At 40.5% G+C, this 24,434-nt stretch overlaps 3 protein-coding genes across 3 annotated transcripts in view; all 3 read left to right on the top strand.

The window, feature by feature from the left end:
* The window catches only part of gdf9 (growth differentiation factor 9), an 11,064-nt gene extending 5,615 nt beyond the window's left edge, over positions 1 to 5,449 (top strand). The window contains exon 3 of the mRNA XM_050042423.1: positions 4,469 to 5,449. Within this exon, the coding sequence (XP_049898380.1) occupies positions 4,469 to 5,394 (926 nt within the window). The 3' untranslated portion in view covers positions 5,395 to 5,449. The remainder of the gene's footprint in view (positions 1 to 4,468) is intronic.
* A 2,114-nt stretch (positions 5,450 to 7,563) lies between these two features.
* Positions 7,564 to 11,278, top strand: LOC126388676 (cytochrome b-c1 complex subunit 8). Its single transcript, XM_050041896.1, has 3 exons — positions 7,564 to 7,641; positions 8,645 to 8,805; positions 11,096 to 11,278. The coding sequence occupies exons 2-3, from the start codon at positions 8,652 to 8,654 to the stop codon at positions 11,188 to 11,190; spliced, it is 249 nt and encodes an 82-aa protein (XP_049897853.1). The 5' UTR covers positions 7,564 to 7,641; positions 8,645 to 8,651; the 3' UTR covers positions 11,191 to 11,278.
* A 2,459-nt stretch (positions 11,279 to 13,737) lies between these two features.
* On the top strand, positions 13,738 to 23,433 carry hspa4b (heat shock protein 4b). Its single transcript, XM_050041895.1, has 19 exons — positions 13,738 to 14,059; positions 14,676 to 14,733; positions 14,950 to 15,090; positions 16,095 to 16,217; positions 17,287 to 17,386; positions 17,524 to 17,657; positions 17,759 to 18,003; positions 18,119 to 18,195; positions 18,305 to 18,456; positions 18,620 to 18,726; positions 18,824 to 18,957; positions 19,267 to 19,451; positions 19,554 to 19,649; positions 20,661 to 20,816; positions 20,934 to 21,059; positions 21,174 to 21,281; positions 21,374 to 21,493; positions 21,578 to 21,739; positions 22,887 to 23,433. Exons 1-19 carry the CDS (start codon positions 13,953 to 13,955, stop codon positions 23,091 to 23,093), a joined length of 2,538 nt encoding a protein of 845 aa, XP_049897852.1. The 5' UTR covers positions 13,738 to 13,952; the 3' UTR covers positions 23,094 to 23,433.
* The last annotated feature ends 1,001 nt before the right edge of the window (positions 23,434 to 24,434 follow it).

The raw sequence follows: 24,434 nt of genomic DNA, 5'->3' as shown, positions 1-24,434 counted from the left end.
TGGCAGTTGGGGATGAATATAATGTTTTTATACATGTTATAAATGTTTTACTAAACCCAAATCTGTCCATTACTTGGTACAGGAAGTCCCAACCAACAGAATCAAAGGCCTTCTCAGCATCTAAGCTGAGAAAGATAGCACTATCTTTTCTTATATTTATGTAATCAGTAATATGAAGGGCCCTCCGTATATTGTCATGAGTTTGCCTGTTTTTTATGAATCCCGTTTGGTCCTCGTCTGTCAAAAGTGGCATCAGTTCTTCCATCCTCCTAGTCAAAATTGAGGCATACAGTTTATAGTCAGTGTTCAAAACACTAATCGGCCTATATGATTTACAGTCCAGCTTGTCTTTGCCCTCCTTTGGTATTACTGATATATAGGCCTCCCTCCAAGACGGGGGGAGGGTCCCTTTCGACATAATATGGTTGAAACAGGTTTTAAGTAATGGGAGCAGTGATTCCCTCATCAGTTTGTACCATTCTGGCGGATATCCGTCAGTACCTTGTGATTTACCCGCCTTAAGTGCAGAAATTGCCTTGTCAATTTCCTCACTTGAGATTTCTGAAGTGAGTTTATCGTTGTGCTCCTTACCTAGAGAGGGAAGGTCTAATGAATTCAAAAACTGTTCAATTTTTTGTTCGCTAGCTTTCTCTGGTTGGGTGTATAGTGATTTGTAGTATGTTTCAAATGATTTCTGGATTTCCTCTAGTTTAGTCGATAATTTATTTGTTATGGGATCCCTTAATTTATAAATTGACTTTTCCGCTTGTTGCTTGCGGAGCCTCCATGCTAGTAATTTTGCCTCTTTTGGGCCAGCTTCATAGTACCGTTGTCTCATAAATCTGATTTTCTTTTCAACCTCTTCGCTGCAAATTTTATCTATTTCCTGTTTAATAGACCTCATTTGTAAAAGGGCAGATGGGTCTTTAGTAGAGCCATGGAGCTGTTCTAAGTCCCTGAGTTTAACTTCCAGATCAGACAGTTTTTTCGCTTTTAACTTTTTTAAGAGAGCTGAATAAGCTATTATTTTCCCTCTGAGGAAAGCTTTGGCTGTATCCCACAGTATAGCCGGACTAACTTTGTCATTATCATTATATTCTAAAAAGTCCTTCAATACCCCTGTCATTGTAGCTTTAAATGCTGCACCATTTAGCATACCTGTGTTAAGCCTCCATAGAGTTTTCCTTGGGGCACAGTCTAGGTGAATTTTTAAATACAGTCCAGAATGGTCTGAGAGGTCTCTCTGACCTATTCTACAGTCCCTAATCCTGTGCCGATCAGTGTTGAACATGAGGAAGTAATCGATTCTCGAATGAGTGTCATGACGGGCCGAATAGAATGTATAATCAGAATCAAATCTATTTAAATCCCGCCATACATCAATTAAACCCAGACTTTGCAGCATACTGTTCACCTGTTTCTCAACAGAGCTCTTATTTCTTGTTGTACTGGTTGTGTCTAACCTAGGATTCAATAATATATTTAGATCGCCAGCACAAATAAGGGTGCCATACGTTTCAGTTGCAATTAAATCAAATATTTTCTTAAAAAAGGGTTTACCACTTCCAGGGGGAGCATAAATGTTTAATAAAGTAACTTCCTTATGGTCAAGTTTACCCCTGACTAAAATATATCTTCCATCTTTGTCTTTTATTTCAGAAACTAATTCAAAACTAGTGGAGTTTGAAATAAGTATTGCGACTCCCCTTTTCTTTCCTGATTTATGTGAGGAAAAGAAGGTGTTATGGAAGCCATATTTTCTAAGTTTCTCATGCTCAGTACAGCAGAGATGAGTTTCTTGCCAGAATGCTATATTAATTTTCTCCCTTTTCAACTTTGCTATCATTTGTCTGTGGATTATCTTGAGTAACTGGATCATGATTTCTGTAAAGAGACATTGCTGTTGAGGGTTTTTTTTAAATGTATTTTTTGTCACCTGAGCACCACAAGCTGAGTGCCATCTAGTTCCATTATACTAAAGCAAAGGCAGATATCTCTGTCTATTTCCAACACTCACACCAAAACAATCTGGACTGATAAAAAGCACTACACGTAAGAGGAAAAATATCTTTTTTTGTTTTTGATGTGAGCTGTCCCTTTAAACTTGTGGCGACAGGGGAGGAAGGTGGGTCAATAGGGGCCCAACAACAGGGACACGTTCAATCTGAAAACAGAGGGCAGTGTTTTGCCTCATTTTCCAGGTCGAATGACATTTTTCCTTGAAACTGTGTGAAGAGGTGTGTTTTTCCACATTTAGGAGGTGTGTCAGTGATGTGTATGTAAACTAAATTCTGGTAGAAATTTACTTATTGTATAATTTCTGCTTTAAATTTTACAATTGCATTGGCAATCTAAACGTATGATACAATAAAGCCCCTTTTAGCTGAAGTGAGTTAGGTTAAACCCAGCAGTATTAAAAGGCAGTGTGACTGTATAAATCAACAGGGTGTTCAATGCACCACTGTTTTTGTTCAAACAAACATTTTTCTATGTTTTGTCATGGCTGAATGCAGCCAAGTTTTAATCTCAACATTAGTGGGGTCATGATGACACTGGTGGGTCAGATATTGGTGAGGTGTTAGACTGAAATGTGTGTGTGTGTGTGTGTGTGTGTGTGTATGAATGTGTATGACATTACAGCACTCATATAAAAAGCTGCTTGTCTTTTGGTCCTTTTAACAGATTTGACTAATTCTCAGACAAACACATTAAAGTTGGATTAAAAGGATGTTATTTTCAGCCCTGTGATGTCACTTTATTTTTTCATATTTTATAAAAACTGCAAAAGATATTTCAAAAATTTTAGTGATGAAGAAACACTATGTAAATTTAGTTGCAATGTTGAAATGCAATGTGGGTACATTTGGTACTAAATTATCTGTTCTACACTGCTCAAAAAAGAAAATAAAGGGAACACTTAATCGTCACCGTCACAGTGTAACACCAAGCCAGTTAAACTTCAGGGATATCAATCTGTCCATTTAGGAAGCACAAGTGATTGTGAATCAGTTTTAGCTGCTTTGGTGCAAATGAAAGTGACAACAGGTGCAACTGAGAGGACAAAGCAAGACAATCCCTAAAAAGGGAACGGTTTCACATGTTGTGGCCACAGACAGTTGCTCTCTCCTTATCCTTCCTGACTGATTCTTCTCTAGTTTTGTGTTCTGCTAGTGTCCTTGTCACTACTGGTAGCATGAGGCGGTACCTGCAGCCCAGTCAGGTTGCACAGGTAGTCCAGCTCCTCCAGGATGACACATCCATACACAAGAAGTTTGCTGTGTCTCCCAGCACAGTGTCAAGAGCATGGAGGAGACACCAGGAGACCGGCCGTTACACAGAGAGAGCTGGACAGGGCCGCAGAAGAGCATCAACCCAGCAGGGTAGCATGAGGGCCTGATGTCCTCTAGTGGGACCTGTGTTCACATCCCAGCACCGTGCAGCCCGACACGCATTCGCCAGAGAAAACCAGAATTGGCAGGTCCGCCATTGGCGCCCTGTTCTCTTCACAGATGAGAGCAGGTTCACACTTTATGCTGCCTGTAACATCATCCAACATGACCAGTTTGGCTGCGGGTCAGTGGTGGTCTAGCGAGGCATATATATCCTTGGAGGGTCACACAGACCTCCATGTCATAGCCAACAGTACCCTGACTGCTGTTTGGTACCGAGATGAAATCCTCAGAGCAATTGTCAGACCTTACGCTGGTGCAGTGGGCCCTGGGTTCCTCCTGGTGCAGGACAAAGCCTGGCCCTTCATTTTTTTTGAGCAGTGTATTTTTGAATCTTGCTTTTGTACAACGTTTGAAATAAAAGGAGAGAAACAGGATATCTCAAAACGGACCGGTTCGATCAAAACTGGCATTTTGACCTGTGGTGTCTGGATACTTCACCCCATGACCATTTGTGTAGTAATTATTCACCCTGTGTTGTGCTGAATTCGTGAAGAAAACTTTGTTTGTCTCACATGCCTCCACAGTGATCCAAAAATAGAGATAATTCTTGATGAATTGAAGTCATGGGTGACTGCTTTTAACAACAGCACTGTACTGAAACATTAATTTACAAACTCTCAATTTGTGCAGTTTAATCCAAGTCTCATTTATCCAGTTGGATGCTCAGTACTTCCAAAACACACAGCCCATTCTGATGATGGGGAACTGAACCGAAAGTGAAACTATGCTCTCTTCAAAGCCAGACTCCTTTGACCAAAACTGTAATTATAGTTTTAAGTATTCTTCACGAATTCAACACAGCATGGGGTGAGTAATTGATACACAAATGATAATTTGGGGGTGAAGTATTCCTTTAAAATTCATGTGTTGTAAAGGCATCAGTGACATTATGCTCTTATATGTACAAGACGGACATATTTGTTCTGGTTAATTAGAATTAATTGTACTCATGAATATGTGGACATTTGTGAGGCTGACATGTAATGTTGACACTTTTTTCTTATATTATCTTTCAGAGAGTTTTATGCAGGATCTCTCCTACAGCCTTGATCAAGTCAGAAGAAAAGAACAGCTCCTGAAGTCGGCCCTCTTGTACAGTTTTGACCACGACCATGTATCACCTGTTAACTCCATGTGCTACCTCAGCCTCAAAGAGCAGGAGCACTCAAACCAGTGTCGGCTGTGTCCTGGTGTCAACCACACTGTGAACTTCACAGTCAACGCAGAAAGGCGGAGCAGGAGGGACTGGCTGGAGGTTGACGTCACCACGTTTCTCCGGCCTCTCTTAAAGTTTCAAAAGAAGAACATACACTTGTTCATCAACGTCACCTGCCCAGATGGTGATGGACACAAGGGCCCGCTGAAGTTCACCCTGAGGTCTCCTCCTCTGCTTCTTTATCTCAATGACACCAGCAAAGTTGCCCACCAGAGGTTTCTGGTCAGTGCCAAAGCAGGTCAAAGGCCAGCCACTGCGGTGAACACATTTCACAAGCAGATGGTTTTCAAAACAGAGCAGAGGGCTGGGCGAAAGAGGAGATGGAAGAGGGAATCTTCGAAGATTAAACGAGGCGATAAAAGTCTGGATATCCACCTGCCTGAGCTTCTTCCAAGCTCTGAGTTCCCGACAAGCGACTGTGCCTTGTATGATTTCAGGGTGCGATTCAGCCAGCTCAAACTGGACCACTGGATTGTTTTTCCACCAAAGTACAACCCCAGGTACTGCAGAGGCATCTGCCCCAGGACCATGGGCTTCATCTACGGCTCACCTGTCCACACCATGGTGCAGAACATCATCTATGAGAAGCTCGACTCCTCTGTGCCCAGGCCCTCATGCATCCCCTCCCATTACAGCCCTCTGAGTGTCATGATCTTTGAAGAGGACGGCTCCTATGTCTACAAGGAGTTTGAAGACATGGTTGCCACCAGGTGCACATGTCGCTAAGCCAGCCACCAACATGTCTGTTCTGTTTTCCTCCTTTTTTACAGGCTGAACAGAACATCACCACAACCCTCGTCAACAGTCATCACAGGTGGACTCTATCCAAGTGTTGGATATTCTGACCAGGTTCAGTGATTTCATACATCTATAAAATCGTTGTGCATTAAGTTTGATCTGGAGCAGGTGTGTTTACTTAATCAAGTGTGTTTACTTAAACAAAAAGTATTTTATCCTTGTGAAAAATATGGGAACGTGACATTTATTTCCTTTTTGTTATGGCATGATGAGAGAGGACACCAGTGCATCCTTTTCTTCAGCTTTACTGTTAGCGGCATAGTATTGAATCGAACACACTTGTAGAAGGAAAATTAGTGTTGTATGATTTTGCATATTTTTTTAAGTTAGTTTTCTGTTAACTTATTTTGGGTGTGTTGTCTGTCATTATCCTTTAATTTAACACAATGGCCAAGTTTTAAGTAGCCCTGTTCTGGACAAAAGATGGAAAAAGCAGTCACAAACTCTTAACAAACCTTTTACATATCGTTTTATTCCTGGGAATTACAAACAGCTGTCTGAGTGGCAGGTGTCTTCATAATGTCCAGAATGAAAGTTGTCAAGGTTTCAGTGTGTATTTATTACCTCTGGTCACCGCGTGACTGCATAGGTATGAACTGAGGTCATACTTATGAAATTGTACTGGTTAATTGTGACGAAATGCATGTCATGTCTATTTATGCAAATTGAATGAATTCACTGTGTGTCTGTGATCAGCTTAGCGATATTCCAAAGAGTGAAAATATGTAGACGGAAAAGTTGGAAAATAAAAATAACATGCATAAATGTTGTCTGATTTAGTTTTGGCAGTAGATTCCCGCGGTTGTACGTGCTGCCCCCCTCAGTTTCTTCTGTGATACATGTCAAACAGAAAAATAGTAGCTTACGATGCTAATATCTATAGAAAGGCCTCTAATGTCAACCTCTGATTATGTTTCTTGATGACCTCCTGAATAGTCTTGGCATACTGTAGTCTAATAATCTAATAGAACAAAAAAAATGACTGAAGTATCATTAAGTAAATTAAATGAATAAATAAATACAGGAATAAATAAATACTTTATTTATGCATTTATTTATTTCCATATTTATTTAACATATATGTAATCATTTATTCTTTTTTTGACTTAATACATGTGTGTATGCATATTTCAGCATTATTTATTCCTGTATTTTTTCATGTATTTATTTCAGTAAGATTCCTGTATTTCTGAAAATCTTTTTATTTATTTATGGATTGATACTTACGCCATTTTTTGTCCCCCATAATCTATCCAATAACCTATAATTAACAACATCTCCAATTGTTCCCTTTCTTTAAGTGTGAAGAAGTAGATTTCTGAAGTAAAACCATCATGTTTTCAGGCTACCATGCTGCTTTAAAATCATAACTTATGCTTTTGTGTGCCACCCTGTCATATTCTCTTGGGACCCGAAATTTAGTTTGGTATGCATTTTCAGTTTCTCCTAGCTACATAGGATCAGTAGGGACTGATAAGTATTAAAAGAACTAAACATTGTCAACGATGATAAAGTCCCAGTTTCCTCAAAGGAGTACTTTGTAATTAACAGCGTCTTATCTTGTTACTGGTACTAAAATGGGTCACATTTGTTGCCATATCAAACTACAAACATTATTAATTACCTTCCTTTACTACAATGTAAATTGCAGAATCTGTCTTGAGAGATGAAGTGTATTGTGCTCTTACTACCACTAGATAGCACAAAAAAAGTGTCCATGAACGAGGACAGCAGGTCTAAGTTAAGTAGAATGATGTATATGGTGCAGTAAACCCAAAATGTGATGTCCTCATATGTGGGCACTGGGTCTCAGGATGATAAAACACTTTTAGTCTTTTTGACACTTAAAAAATATTTAAATGTTGCAGTGAGTCCATGACAGCCACAATAGCCATAATAGGTTACATTAATTATTTCATGAATTTATGACTGAATTACTTTTAAAAAGCTTTATTTGTATTTACACGTATGGTCTATAGAACATAGATGGTCATGAGACATAAGATCCAGCTTGCGTTTATCTGATATGGGTCATATTTGATATTATCTGCAGTATGATGTAACTCCAGTCCACCAGGTGGCGGTAACACCCTCAGTGTTAGCAGCCAACCGCCGCTTGAATAAAAAGGAAGGACACCGGAACTTTAGCAGGGAACACTGTCGAAAAGCAGCACGGTAAGCTTCAATGTCACGGTTTTAACGGTGTAGTTTTGCTTCCTTTAGCTTTTATCACCAAATTATTTGCGATATATCTACTTTATAGTAGTAAGCGTGACACAGTTTAGCCCTTTATCGTTTCAACGACCACGTTATCGTGCCGGTTAAGGAAGATGTTCAAGGACCTTAGCAGCATTTAGCTAACACGGCTAACTGACCTGTGCTCCATAAATGTAGCTTAGGGTTGTTGTGTGGTTTCGCAATCATGTATCTAAAGTTAGATAATCTGGCACCTGAATCGGGTTTTTTTGCGTGACAGTTAATGCATGGAAGCAGGATTAAACAACGTTATTACGCTTTTAGTAACGTTACACACGGAGTCTTATGCCACTGCAACATCTGTAATGACTGAGGGGGGTTGTTGATATTAACTGTTAACTGCCATTAACTACGTCTGTAAAACAAGACATCGAGTAATACTACAATATCGATATTTTGGTGTTATTGTAAGGTTTACTATTGATGCGTTTACAAAGTAATTAGGCTAGTAGGACACATACTCTTATGAAAACATAATATCCAGCAAGCCATGCACAGAGACGCATTAAAAATTAATGTAAAAAAAATAACGCTTAGTGCCCATGGTAGATTTATTTTCTTATGCTTTTATTGCTAGATTGTGACCGTAGAAATACAAACCAATGATTATGACAGATGCTTGTCAGTTCTGTACAAATACAGACAGCCCAAACAGTAAACATTTTTTGTTTACTTGCCCTAATAGGTCAGCTGGGGGAAAAAAGGGGGTTGTATTACATAGTCACACTAAAATCACAGTATGGATGTACTTCCTTTTACTAGATACATTAAAAAGAGTGTTGCCCTGAGCTGTATGAGTGTCACAATAAATGCTTCAACTATTTGGACTACTTGCATATTGTGCAACTCATGAAAACGTATTTTCTGCTAGAGGCTGCCTGTTAATTTACCGTATGTAAATGGCTTGTTGTTGTTGTTTCAGATCAAACATGGGCCGCCACTTCGGAGACTTGGCCAAGGTCAGGCATATAATCACATACAGCCTGTCCCCCTTTGAGCAGAGGGCTTTCCCCAACTACTTCTCCAAGGGAATCCCCAATGTGTGGAGACGGTTCACAGCCTCTTTCTTCAAAGTTGCCCCCCGTAAGTTTTTAAATTTCTATTCTGTATATCAGTATTACACATTCAGAGCCAGTACCAATAATATCCTTGCATTATATGTTTATTATCACTGCCTTATGATGTTACAAGAAATAAACTGAGAGAAACTAAATGTTATTGTAAAAATTGTAATAGAATAACGACATAGAAAGTAAAAATATAGAATGAGAAATATAGGTTCAAATAATTGGCAAGAGCTTTGCACAACATTTTGTCAGCCTGTATGAAAACCTTTAATTTTTGATTGAGCTGGTTCACAATGCTACAATTATTTTTAACTTGATGTATTTTATCAGAAGTTACAATTTTATCTCTGCTCAAATGTTTTACAGCTAAAGTAGTGCTGTATGCATAGAATAGCAGAGGTATTTTTGTTTTCAAGTAGGAGTGGATGATGTGGATAACACCCTATATCACTTAATATTAAATTGTACTTTGTGATAATGACACATCAATAATTTATATTAATTACATTTATACAGAAATCATATAACGTCTAGGTTCATCATTAGAAGTGCCTGGGTGTTTAGTTGAGCTGGTGCCCAGTCATATGATACTCCTATTACCTGCTTTGACCCCAGCTTCTGTTGTAGTCTCAAGGATAAGTCATAGTGATCAGCAAAAAGAGCTGACAGATTTTTGACACAGCAATGCTTAAAGCATCAAATGACAAGTGCATACCCCAAGGTGCTGGCAGCATATGTCTTTCCTGCACCTTTTGTTAACATACTTTTTCAGTTAGGTTCAAATCAAGATTTTTAATAATTTAGTAATATTGTACTTAATAACATAAAATTATTTTTTGTTTTTTTGCCTCTGTGCTAGCAACAGCTGTGGCCAGAGGCAGCAAGGGCCCCATGAAATCCATTTTTTCCAGAAGCCATTTTATTTATTTTCCCCTCAGATTTAGTTTTTTCCATTTTAATTTTCCAGAACTCGTGTTTTACATTTTTTTATCATCAGTATGAGTGTCTAATCATGTGGTGGATGAGTTCACTTTCAATGGTTCAATATGGAAATATTCAAAATTTAGTGAAAATGATGTAACACATCATTGGACATTTTTTAAATCAAAGAAGTGCTTCAAGACAGTTACAAAACAAAACAATCAGTCCCTTTGCTTCACATTGCTCTGCTTTTAATTTAGCCATAAGTGTAGGGTTTTATTTTTTTGGGTGTCTCAGGGGGCTTCTTTCACATGACTGCAGGGCCCAACAATAATGTTCATTGTCACATTTTTTACCAGCAACATCAAAGAATAAAGTAATATCCCTCACAGTTCAGTGGGATTTCTTAATTTAGGCTATAAGGGACGTGGGTAACGTGTTTTATATATCCTGTGAATATTATCCAATTAATGTTATGTCTGTATATGTATTTTGTATGTATGCTATATTAACACCTTATTTTGAAAAGCAGATGTTGTCTTATTTGTGTTCTGGGCCAATAAATTACAGGTCAGAATTGGGGAGCACTCCAATTTTTCAGAAGTTGGTTTGACCACAGAGATGTGAGTGATGGCTAGCTTGATGCAGAAACATCAGACGCTGCCTCTGCCGGCGGTGTGTGGAGTAATTGAGCCGCACCCTGGTGAAGCACCTAGACAGTGACACAGAAGCAGCAAGCCCATAAATAACACCAAATCATGGCAGTATAGCTTTTTGTTTGTTTTTTGGCTTTGGGCTGTGCAAAAAATAAAGCTCATATAGTTTTAGGGATACATTTAATTTTTTTTTGTTATTATTACATTCTGTGATCCCATTCCTGTTTCCTGCATCACAGAAATCATAGGGCCCTTTATGCTTCTGGTTGTTTGTCCATCCCATTCTCATGAAATTAATATTTCAGGAATGCCTTGAGGGGGTTTCTTCACATTTGGTACCTATGTCCCCTTGGACCCAAGGATGGACTGATTAGAATTTTGTGGTCAAAGGTCACTGTGACCTCACAAAACATGTTTTTGCCATAACTTAAGAATTCATACGTAATTATGACCAAACTTCACACAAATGTCTCGTAACCAAAGGGTCAACGGTCAACTTCACTTTAGGACATCATGTTCTGCAAAAACATTTTTCTGGCCGTTACTAAATGTCATTATTCAGGAACAAATTTAGAGAAGTGGTCAGGATTTTTTTCATGATCTCTGCAGGCATAATGATAAAATTAGGATTTTACTCCTGGCCTTTATTCCACAGCAAGTTGTAGCTGCATACAGTGAAACAGAGTGATGGTCCTGGTGCTGATTTGTTTTCTAATCTTGCTTTTGCAGCAATGACCCTCATGTACCTGACATACACCTGGGGCAACAGCGTCCACGAGCAGGGCAAGAGGAAGACTCTTGCTGACTTTGAGAATGAAGAGTAAATTCCTGCCACCTTTCTGAAAGCTGCCCTCTGTTATTGTTTCCAACTCTGTATGTTTCACCAATAAAGACAAAAGATATTTATGTGAAGTAAGTCTGGAGTGATTTAATTCAGCCAACTCTTTTAATGTGGATGTCTACTTAATAGCATAGTTACAGTGTAAGTTTAATTAGTTATAGCGTTAAGTTATAGTTTTAAAAAAGAAAGTCAACCAGCGTCACTGATGTGAAGCAGTTTTGTGAGGAGGAGTTGGCCAATTCCCACCAGGCCAATGTGTGGGACTCATCAGCAGTTACAGAAAACGTTTGGTTGAAGATATTTCTGCTCAGGGGGTTACACCAGGCTCTGAAAGTGCAGTGTGAACTACACATAATTTTCCAAAGATACAAAAATAATGTTGCAGCACTGTCAGGGTGCAACATTACCTTTTTTGTCCACCAGCCAAATGGCTCAGCATTATTCAAATTGGGTACTGAGTAGCAGGTGGCACCATGCGGTGTACCCTCAGCCACTAGTATGTGAATGTGTGTGAATTGGTGAGTGTGATATGTAGTGTAAAAAGTGCTTTAAATGATTGGAAGAACAGAAAAGTGCAGTCCGTTCACTTTACAGATTACTATTTTTTTTGGCTGGTGAGTGAAGCAAGTCTGCTAGGCTGCATTTGGCCAGTGGATGGTGATAAGTTTGTATCTTAGGCACTGTAAGTACGGTAGTGGATGGGGCTCATATGCGGAGGTAGACCATGTGGATGGATTACTGCAGGCCTTGCGGACACAGGCCCAAAGTGTTAGGGGCCCACCTGAGACACACAGAAACTCTAAGATTGCAAAAGAAGCAAAACAATCACAAAGAGACACAAAATGACCAATACCAGATTGAAAGCTTTTACAGTAAGACTCCTGACATATTCCACCCACTCAAACACTGTTGTAGACCCCCCCTCATGGCAACAGTACTTCCCAATGGCAGTGGCCCCCCAGCAGAAAAAAGCACCATGCCACACTACAAAAACTGTTTAGAAAGGGCCTGTGGAGCATGACAAAAATCTCAAGGTGTTGACCTGGCTTCTAAATTTCCCAGGTCCCAATCTGCTCAAGGATTCTTGTGATGTGCCGGTACCCTAGATGTACCCCTAATCCAAGATAGGGCCTCCTTAGATCGGACTTGGCTCTGACCTGTCGAGGCATGGACACAGGATCTCTGGGAGTGTCCTGTGGTGTCTGGCACCAGGGCACTGGTGGCAGATCCATTTAGCCCAGTGGGTTATGAGGTGGGTTAATGGCACGTGCCACAGATGCTCAATCAGATTGGGATCTGGGGAATTTGGAGGCCAGGTTGACACTTTGAAGTCTTTGTCACATTCCTTGGGCTACTCCTTAGCGATGTTTGCAGTGTGGCATGGTGCATTATCCTGCTGGGGGGGGCCACTGCCTTTGGGGAGTACTGTTGCCANGGGATCTGGGGAATTTGGAGGCCAGGTTGACACTTTGAAGTCTTTGTCACATTCCTTGGGCCACTCCTTAGCGATGTTTGCAGTGTGGCATGGTGCATTATCCTGCTGGGGGGCCACTGCCTTTGGGGAGTACTGTTGCCATGAGGGGGGGTACTTGGTCTGCAATGGTGTCTGAGTGGGTGGAACATGCCAGGTGATATCCACATGAATGCCAGAACTAAAGGTTTCCCAGCAGAACAATGCGTTGGAACAAAATAATCAAAGTTATTCACTTCACCTGTCAGTGGTTTAAATGTTTTGGCTGATCGGTGTATATAAAATATAAGGGGGAAAACAACCACAGAGACACGTAAAAAACTACTACTAAAGCCTAGTTCACAATACACAATTTTCACCCCGATTTTGACACCGCAGAGGATCTTGAGAGCCACCTTGGGTCGGAGGTGAGTCGGCAGATTGTCTGCCATGAAGAATGTGTGAACAAGCCTATGAGCAAGTCGCCCCCTCGTCTGCGACTGGGACTGGATATCTGGCATGCTAGAAAACTGGAGAAGTCTGACACGACTGACAAAGAGCATCAGCCAATGAGAGGTGGGACGGAAGAAATGTGGGAGGACAAGCAGGCAAGCAACAACAACAATGGCAGCTTCCACAGGATCAGGAGCTGTCAGACATCCATATTGTCAAGTAAAGTTTAGCTAGTCTCCGCGGCTCAAGACTGGTCGGCCAGTCGTGTAATGTGAACTCAACAACTACTAACAACAACAACAACTTTAACAGCTACAAAATCTGTGTCTTGCTCCTATGGAAGAGAGGGGGTGGGGGCCTTTTGCATATCTGTGCCCAGGAGCACATTGTCTCATAATCCGCCCATGAAGCCACAGCATGTCGGGAAGACACTGGATTACCAGGTGACCCACTACAGGTTTATATCATTATAACATATATAATATTGTACCATACTGTGGGAAAGAAATGGACATAGCAGCTTCATGTGTACATTTACTGATTTAAACCTGCTGCTGTAATACCTCCGTTTGCCTCTAGGGGCGCATGATAACAGCGTCTCGTGCTCCGCAGTCGGATGCTATTGGTCGCGCGGACAGAGAAAATTCCTGAACGCTCTCACGCATCAGCCGGCGCACCGCATGCTGCTACCCAGCTTCATGGAACAAGAACAAGGGTGTATCACCGTCCGCTGACTGAGACCCACTGTAGCTGCTGCTGTCACTTTTAGCACTGAGCTGTCTCTCTGTTCTTCCTCGTCATTTCTGTACTCTAACGTTGCACTGTTCAGTTAGCTAGTGAAGATGTCAGTCGTCGGATTTGACGTCGGGTTCTTGAACTGCTATGTAGCGGTAGCCAGAGCCGGGGGGATTGAAACTGTCGCCAATGAATACAGCGACCGAAGTACACCGTAAGTACAGTTAGGTACATTATTCTGTGTGATTTGTGTTGTTTTGTTTGCTCTGATAGCGGGCACGGAGTGTGGACGAACCTACTTTTGTTCATCATATTGGGTGAAGCTAACATTGCTACGTAGCTAGTTAGCATGCTAACGTATTTCACAACAGGAAACGGCATGTGAGTGCTAAAGCTAATGGTAGCTGCAGCGGAACCATTGTGAATAGAAAGACATCTTGTACCGCTTCGCATGATGAAATGGTTCGTCTGGTGTCTTACTACAGCAATGAGGTCGCAGTAACATAAAGATTAATAGCTGACCTGCTCAGTCAGGTTTGGGATTTTTTTTACTGCAGGCATGAATGAGCGCATGATGGGAGGAGGCCGGATCGTGGCTGTCAAACGGCTTGATCAGTCCATTGTACCTCATTTTCAGACCCATAATTCATAAACGACACCGATAAAGGAGTGTAGAATACAAATTTGCAAACATTAAAAACATATTAAGTGAAATCGCCATCATGACCATCAATTACTATTTTACTTCTGGTTACATGAATCTTATATGAAACTGCATCATTATAAAAATATTGTGTGAGACAGGCCTGAATTGTGTTTTATGTTTTTAGAGCATGTGTTTCCTTTGGCCCTCGGAATCGATCGATCGGTGCTGCTGCTAAAAGCCAGGTATGTTTACATGGAAAGTGGTGGGACACAGGGTACCTCATTACTAACCTGACAAAAGAGGGACATTTGTTTCCACTACACGTTAAGTATGAGCATGAACAACACTAGGTATAGGTGCACGAATCAAATTCAGCAGCAACAGCCAACAAGTTTCCAAGTCATGAATGCATAATTTGCTGAGGCATGCAGGTGTTTCACAGAGAGTTTCTTTTTCAGGTCGTCACAAACTGCAAGAACACAGTCCAAGGGTTCAAGAGATTTCATGGCAGGGCGTTTTCGGATCCATATGTGCAACGCCTCAAAAACAGTTTGGTCTATGATATTGCACAAATGCCCACAGGAACAACTGGCATCAAGGTAAGGAAAGAATAAAGAACATTCACAGTTAAAGCGAAACGTAACAGCCCAGACACACTGCATATACCTCCCAGTATTCACTCTAAGAGACCTGTAATGATTCCCATATCTTGTGATCATCTGGCCAGCCAACTCAGATAATTAAAAACTTGCCAAATTAATTTTACTGTCAGAGAAAAGAAACACTCCTTAGGCACTTTCTGTCAGTGCATGGAGAAGAGTCTTTATTCAGCTGGGCATACTTGTGGTTTTAAACAATAACTGGTTAAACTTCACAGTGACTCATCAGGGCAGAGATAATAAAGACAGACTGATTACACATGGTAATCTATAGAGACAGTACATCGGAGGTAGACATTTTCTCATCACACCAACAAATGCAAAAAAAAAAAAAACACACTTTCACATCAATATTAAGATGTTACTACAATCACTGATATTGTTATTAAAGTGGTTGACAGTCTTTTTTTAGACCTGAATATCCTTTGTGCTTGAAAGACCAAATAAGCTTTTTTCTCTTGTTTTGTGGTGTCTGTTTGGCTCTTATTAATTTAGATTTAAGACAAAGGTTTAATGCCAGGAAGCACTAAAAGCTTGTACATGAACACCATTTTATGGCACCCATGATGCAGCACGTGCACCTCTTGAAGTTGTGAAATGTCTGTCTGTGTCATCACAAGCTGACCCAAGACAGTTTGAACTGTAGTCTTGATGAGACAGTGTTAGCGATACTATTACGATTGACTGAGAGACATTGCCACCTGCAAACATAAGTTACAGTCAATGTTAAATGAGCTGCAAGTTTGGAAATGCAAATTAATATTTACCTGGATTTGCCATGTGATTTAATAATTTTTTTTTTTTTTTTTTTTTTACTTTTGGCCAGAGGTTGAGGCAGATAGATAGTTTTTCAGTCCATTATCATCCAGTCACCTGCTGCACAGAACATAGTGGATAACATCTAGATCATTGTAACAGTCTTTTATTTCCGACAATTTTCACAGGTGACGTACATGGAGGAAGAGAAGGTGTTCAGCATCGAACAGGTCACTGCAATGCTGCTGACCAAGCTGAAGGAGACTGCGGAGCACGCACTCAAGAAGCCTGTGGCAGACTGTGTTGTGTCTGTAAGTGTTACATATTACTGCACACGTTCTGATGCTGTTCTTGTATGTGATATGTAGAGGGGATATGTTTATGTATGTATGGAAATATGTAGTCCTCGCCAGCATAGAACAGCTTAAAGGGGAACACCACCTAATTTAAGAATTCCCATGTTATTTCCATAGTTGAGCAAAGTTCAATTACTATTTTTCCAAAGCCAAAAACCAGAGAAGTAAGTCTCCAACTTGTGATGTCACAGGGTATAAATTCTGGAGCTGCTCCATAGACTTAATCATAATGTTTATTTCCAATAACTTATGGGTTGAGTTTCTGGTCTACCACAGACTTGGTTGGTTAGTGTGTTAGGTAAAGAGGAGCAAATATTCAAATATAGCATACACTTGCACTGATAATGATTTTTTAGGTGGCAAAAATACACTTGCTTCGGCCCCGTCCCCAGCAGCTCAGTGCTTAGCTTCCACGCCAGTAGATTTGGTTTATCAAAGATGCTAGCTAAATAACACAGTACATAAAATCAACACAGTAGAGAGGTGAGATAGATCAGACCACAGTTAACTATATATCTTTAAACACTACAATTACGACTGAAAATGTCAAATGACATGACCTGGAAGTGATTGTTGTTGTTATCATGATGTCACCATGATTCAGTCCATAGACAATGATGGTTTTGTGGACCCTTTGTTGTAGTGTTGTCAGCTGTGAACAGAAAATGTACCCATATACTCAAAACATTCCTGTGGGTGCTCTCAGTGTCATCCCGATGACATCACAAATATGAGTTTAAGCCCTCTAGCTTTTGGATTTTGAAGAGAGCTGTTCACGTTTACTGATATGTTGGACCCTCTTGGGACATAAGAATAACATGTATACATTTTGAATGCTCCACCCACACAGGTATTTTCACTGGTGTTGCCTGGTTACACTTGTTACTAGTAATACTAGTCCACAGAGTTTGGTGACATCATGAATTCCATGCACTTCAGCCTGTCTGGAGGTCTAGTCAGGCAGGTTAATTGAAACCAATTTAACAAAATGAGTCTATTTCAAATGTTCTTCTGTTGAAACCAGGTTCCCTGTTACTACACTGATGCTGAGAGGAGATCAGTAGTAGATGCTGCTCAGATTGCTGGTCTCAACTGTCTGAGGCTCATGAATGAGACGACTGCAGGTCTGTACTTGTCTTTCTGGGGCAGGGCTTGGGCAAGGATGTGCATGTTACTGATTGTGGACTGCCAAAATGCACACGTTGACATTGATTCCAGTCAGTTTTTACATCACTTAATAATTTAACAATTTTCCCTCCAGTTGCATTGGCGTATGGGATCTATAAACAGGATCTCCCTGCTCCTGAGGAAAAGGCCAGGAATGTGGTGTTTGTGGACCTGGGCCATTCTGGATACCAGACATCCGTGTGTGCCTTTAATAAGGGCAAACTCAAGGTGCGTAGCTAAATTAGCCTCCTGAACATTCAATGTTAATGTAGGGGAAGCTTTGTGTCATTCTTTGATCTCGCTCTTGCCCTCTTCTACTTGTCTCTCAGGTTCTTTCTACAGCTTGTGACCCAGAGTTGGGAGGAAAGGACTTTGATGAGGTACTGGTGAGGCACTTCTGTGAGGAATTTTCCAAGAAGTACAAGCTTGATGTCAAGTCAAAGCCGAGGGCTCTGGTCAGGCTCTACCAGGAGTGTGAAAAACTGAAGAAACTGATGAGCGCCAACTCCTCTGACCTGCCACTTAACATCGAGTGCTTCATGAATGACATTGACGTCACTGGAAAACTGAACAGGTAGACCAACAAGGAATGATTTGTTGCTTTTAGTATGCATGATTCACATCTGCTGTGGGGTATTTTAAATTTCCTTTTAAAGGCTAAGTCATGTTCTCTTTATCTCTTGCATAAGGGGTCAGTTTGAAGAGATGTGTGCTGATATTTTTGCCCGAGTTGAGGCTCCGCTGCAGAGTCTGCTGGAACACACCAGTGAGTGTTATTTTCTTCAGTTGTCTTTCTTATTAATTCAGTTAAATAACTTAATGTATGTTGGTTTCTTGGTTTGTGTGATAATAAAACTGTGCTCTTGTTCCATAAGAACTGAAAAAGGAAGATGTCTATGCAGTAGAGATCGTCGGGGGAGCCTCCAGAATCCCAGCCGTCAAAGAGAGAATCAGCAAATTCTTTGGGAAGGAACTGAGCACCACACTGAATGCTGACGAAGCTGTGGCCAGAGGATGTGCCCTGCAGGTATATGACACTTTAGTATCAAACTGGTCTCCGCCTGCACCCATGCTCACCAGAGTCGTCACGTCAGTGCTTGAATAAGCATTTGTTGATGTGAAAGGGATGTTTTTAGATTAAATGTTTTACTGTGACTACTCTCATTGAAACCCTGGCTGTGTCTCCACAGTGTGCAATACTGTCACCTGCCTTCAAAGTGCGTGAATTCTCCATCACAGATGTTGTTCCCTATCCCATCTCCTTGAAGTGGCATTCTGCTGCAGAGGAAGGTCTGAGGTAAAAAAAAAAAAAAAATGTTTTGATCATTATTTTCCCCGTCTCTGGTCTTGATTATTGATTGTATTAGTTAATCTGATATATTCATTCATTGCAGTGATTGCGAGGTATTTCCTAAGAACCACGCAGCACCTTTCTCCAAAGTGCTGACCTTCTACCGGAGAGAGCCTTTTTCTTTGGAGGCCTACTACAATAACTCTAATGAGCTGCCCTACCCCGATCCCACCATCGGTAAGTAGCTAAAGTTTCCTAAGTGATGTCTGAACCCCACGGGATAGAAAGACTCCAAAACAAACATCCTGTCGTGATTCTGTCTACCTGGCAAATGGAAATCCAGTATTCACTCTCCTTTTAGTGCTGGTTATTACACACTCTCCTGATTAAAATATAGAGGTTGATAAATGCGGTCAAATTGATGACCAAAAGCAAATTACTGATCTCACCTTCCAAGACCCACAGCATTACAAGAGGCCTTAAAGCTGTTTTACCTGCTTATTTAATTTTTATTACTCTTTTTTTTTTTTTTTTTCTTACCACTAGGTCAGTTCATGATCCAGAAGGTTGTCCCACAGGCGTCTGGAGAGAGCTCCAAGGTGAAAGTCAAAGTGCGGGTGAACATCCACGGTATCTTCAGTGTGTCCAGCGCCTCCCTGGTTGAAGTGCAGAAGTGTGATGAGGCAGAGGAACCAATGGAGACGGAACAGGCCAATGACAAAGAGGGAGAGGTACGTAAGCCACATCGGTGTCCTTTTTTTCCCCCAAGTGTTCTTTCACACAGAGCATCAGAGAGTTGTACTTCATGTTTGTGTTTCGTTACTCCTCCGCAGAACAAGATGCAGACTGATCAGGATGAGCAGCAGAATCAGGGAGACGGTCAGAAAGAAACAGAAGAGAAGACGCCCCGTGAGAATGAGGAGATGGAGGTAAGATGCTAATTTTTTTGTGTAAAGCATGATTTGTCCTGTAGATTGTCTTAACAAGGAGATACAGTTCAGTGACCAAAAGCAGTAAATTACTCACAGGAAATTAGGTGTTTGAGAAGCTCATAATTAGGTCGGGGTGATATGGCTAATAAACAATATGTTTTTTAGCTATGTGGCAATATACGATACATATCTTTAATTTCACATTTTTTCTAAAATAATATAACTGTTCAATTTAACCCTTTGATGCCTGTGATCATACCACTGTGATCATACCAGCGAACTATCTGAATTTTCAGGGAACACAGCTTGTCGATGACATTTTAGAGGGCTTTTAGTTTAAAATTCTACATCAGCATGTCCTGATATTGTCTGAGTGGCCCTCTGATGTGGTGTATTGTCATTTTAAAGTCATACTGGTCCGTGGAAATGTTTTCTTTATTGTTAAGTTTGAGTCATTATGCACACAATTGAAATATTTTCTTTCTCGAAAACCCAGTTTGCAGGTGCTAGTTAGTTTTATTTGTATGTTCATTTTGTTTGACTTTTTGAATGAATGGGAAATTGATAATCACGTTCATTGACAGCTCACTTTTATTCTGAAGTCAGTCCATACATGCTCTTTCTGTAATGCCTAGTATACACATATACCTCAAAACAACTAGTTGGGTTAGTTAGACCGTCCTTTTCGAAGTGGAGGCCGGCTTGACTGCACTGGGTGGTGACTTAAGTGATGGAACAGACTGGTGTTACTGCTACCTTTTAGCAGCAATCATTTTGTGGCATATTTTGATGTAACAAGGGTTAGACATTTGAAAAAACTATGGTATAGTATAATACAATACCACTAATTACAGCCCAAAGAAAGATGTGTTCACAAAGATGGGTTTAATGCAGAGTTAATGCACTTGATTTTGTGAAATTGTTTATATATTTTAAAAAACTGTTGCATGTCCTGATTTGTTTTGAGTGATATTTTGAACCTAAGTGCCTATTTTCTTGCCTATTTAGACAAGCACGGAGGAGGGCAAAGGCGAGAAGAAGTCTGACCAGCCCCCACAAGCCAAAAAGCCCAAAGTCAAAACAAAAGTGCTGGAGCTTCCAATTGAAAACAGTCCACAGTGGCAGCTAGCGGATGACATGCTCAATCTTTTTGTAGAAAATGAGGTAACTGAACTTTCAGCCATCACATACACACATTACAAAATCCATCCACCCATCCTTAATCACTCGTTCTATTTTGAAGTGTTTAGTGGTTACAGTTGCTGTTTGGATTCTCCTCAGGGTAAGATGATCATGCAGGACAAGCTGGAGAAGGAGAGGAATGACGCGAAGAATTATGTGGAGGAGTACGTGTACGACATGAGGGACAAACTACATGGGATGCTGGAGAAGTTTGTCAGTGAATCTGTGAGTAAAATATCCCTACTGACTCGTAAAGTGATCAAAGTCGGCCCCTTTATAATCACTGTCAACAGATTTGGCTTTCCTTTACGTGATATGAAATTGTATTTATATTTTCAGGACAGAGATGCCCTTTCTTTAAAACTGGAGGATACTGAAAACTGGCTGTATGAAGATGGTGAGGACCAACCCAAACAGGTGTACATTGACAAACTGGCAGAGTTAAAGGTAATTATCACTGTAGAAACAGCTTTTTTTCCTCAGTTGTTTGGTTGGCATTTTGATTTCTTTAACTGACATGTATACTGTGTTCGCCGTAGAAACTTGGTCAGCCCATTCAGGAGAGGTATACAGAGGCAGAGGAGAGGCCTAAAGCATTTGAGGAGATGGGAAAACAAATCCAGCAGTACATGAAATTCGTGGAAGCGTTCAAAATGAAGGTAAAGCTAAATGATTTTTGCATTTTTATTACAAATAAATGCAATGATGCCTGTGGTTATTAACACTACTACTCTGATTTCCAGGAGGAGCAGTACGACCATTTAGATGAGGCAGATGTCAACAAAGTGGACAAACTGACCAGTGAGGTAATGATGTGGATGAACAGCGCCATGAACCAGCAAAGCAAACAGAGCTTGACGGTGGATCCCTCTGTCAAAGTAAAAGACATTCAAGTAAAAACAAGGGTGAGTATCTACTCCATTAGAAAATACCAAAGTATTGAGAAAAGTGACTACAGTGAATGACATTTAAAATAAAGAATCATTTGCATGTTATGGGTGACTTTTTTTTTTCCCCAACTGGACCCTATTGTCCCATGTTTTTTGTCTAAGTGAGTTATGGAAACATTTTTTGAAACTGGTCCAGTATTGAGAGAGACCGCAAAACAAGCTGCAGCGCAACGTTGATGGGCAATAGTGCAAGGTCAATTTACGTCGACTGAAAGTGCTTGTTTTTGCCACTGACAGGCTCAGATGATCATTCTAAGTGTCTGACATTATAGAAAGCGCCCTATAAAGATAGACCTTTGGTGGTTAAAAAACAGTATTTTTTTTTTTTTTTTTTTTTTTCATTTTCAAAGTCAGCTGTAACAAATAAACTCACACAATCCATCTTGGTTTGTCTTTCTGCTGTCCCAACAATCACCAACTCTGGTTTGGTTGAAATAAACCTGCTAGCTCTATACACGCTAAAATGACTATATTTAAATGGAGTCTGGTGGGTTTGGCGATGGTGATTTGGGGCTTTTTCTGGTTAAACTCAAATTATCATACTCTTTGTCGAAAAGGTCTTTGTTAAGATGGTTTCTGTAAATTGTCAGACACTTATTTGAACCTGTCAGTTGCAAATCCAAGTATTTACTGTGGATGTGCATTGGCGTGGTTACATTGCATCATGTTTTGTCGCTGTCGGCTGCAGCACTCTTGCTCAATACTGGACCAAGTTCAAAAATGATTATCTCCATTAGTCACTTAGACTCAAAGACATCGAAAAATGATGTCCAGGTTGAAAAATAACAATGTTGGCCTTTTACACAGTTGTATTAGTCCTTTAAATTGTAGACATTGTTTAACCTAAAGCAAAGCTGAACAGATGGTTAGCTAGATATAGCATTAATTCAGCTGCTACTACTTCTTAATGCACATATTCATTACAAATGTTCGTGTTGCAACATGAGAAACTGAGGTCAGCTGTCTACAAGGAACATATTTGTAACATGACCTGTATTATTTAGTGGGTCAGGACCAATTTGTAGATCTCACACACAACTGTAATTCTCTTAGGAAAACCATTATTAAAACTGTTATTGTCTCCTTTGTGTCATTTTTCCAGGAGTTGTTCTCAGCTTGTAACCCTATTGTGACCAAGCCCAAGCCCAAGGTGGAGCTTCCCAAGGAGGACACACCTGCAGAGCAGAACGGGCCTGTCAACGGACAAGAGAAACCCCAGGAAGAAACTGCAGACAAAGGAACGACCGACAACACAGGCAACCCCACCTCAGAAACCACAGAAAACAAGCCTGAAATGGACCTTGATTAAAGCAGCGTAACGCCTCCCTAAGCAAAGCTGAATGGGAGCTGGTTGTTGCAGATTGAGATGCAGCCTGGGTGTATATCAGAGCAGGTAAAGTGTTTCAGGAACTGCACTCCACAAAAAGCAGGCAGGGTGATTAGCACTCTGAGCCCAGCTCCTGGTGGTATCTCTGTCTGATGACATAGCATGCCCTCTCTCTTTCTGGATGACATAAATCAAAAGCCAGCCGCAATAAGCCTGTTTGACGATGAGCGCTGTACACATGATGGTATTTATTTCTGTTGTGTGCCCTGTAAGTGTTCTGGTCTGTGTCACAATATGGTTTTAATAAAGTTATTGAAAATCATTTCTGCCATCTTTATTACGTCGACCAAAGAGGTTTCACAAAGGCAATGCTTCTGTCCAGCTATGACTGAAGACACGAGATGTCCTTGGTCACATTTCTGGGAATCTGGGAGTTTTTATCACATGAACAAGAATTCACATTCCACATTAAACACATTTCACATACACACTATTTTTAAGTGACTGATTCTGATATTTTTAGACTCAGCATCTTCAATTGTACTATTTATAGCCATGTGGCTAAAATGAAAGGGTTTAACTAGTATAGGGAATGTGAACTTGATGTTAAATGTGGGCGTGGGCACCATCTTGTGATGCTCGCACTGTTACCTGTCAAGGTCAAGCAACAGACTTTGGACAAACTAATCACTATAAACAACATAACTCTATAGTCCATGGTTGAATTGCACACTCTAATGCACTTCCTGCACTCATGTACCTGAGCATCATCTTGTTTTTGGACAATTTGGTAATACAGATAACAAGGCATGTACCTCACAAGATGGTGCTTCGTCCCTAATGGCGTGACACACCTTCACAATCTATTAGAAAACTATCCACATAATATAAATTGGTAAAAATAAGAATAAAACAAAAAATAATTGAACAGTTAAATGTCCAGTGTGTAGGATATAGAGGGGTATATTAGATTTAATGTATTTACTTCAGTGTATGATTACCTAAGATTAAGAATCATTGGGTTTTCGTCTACCTTGGAATGAGCTGTTTATATCTACATAGGGAGCGGGTCCTTGTCTATGGAGAAAGCCTTGTTGCACCGCCATGTTTCTACAGTAGCCCAGAATGGACAAACTAAACACTGGCTCTAGAGAGTGCCTTTAGCGTTTTCATGTCAGCCTCTGTAGTTAGCAGGCCAGAGAAATAAGGTGAACGCATATGAAGTTATCAGAGAAAATAGATGAGCACACATAGCAGGTGCTTGGCAAGTGGGTCGTCTGTGACATGCTGAACAGTGTTGGAGAAACACAGATTTGTAATGTG

The sequence above is a fragment of the Epinephelus moara genome, chromosome 4 (assembly GCF_006386435.1).
Source record: "Epinephelus moara isolate mb chromosome 4, YSFRI_EMoa_1.0, whole genome shotgun sequence".
Classification (NCBI taxonomy): Eukaryota; Metazoa; Chordata; class Actinopteri; order Perciformes; family Serranidae; genus Epinephelus; species Epinephelus moara.
The sequence above is the reverse complement of the archived record's forward strand: the minus strand, read 5'-3'. Positions and strand labels throughout refer to the sequence as shown.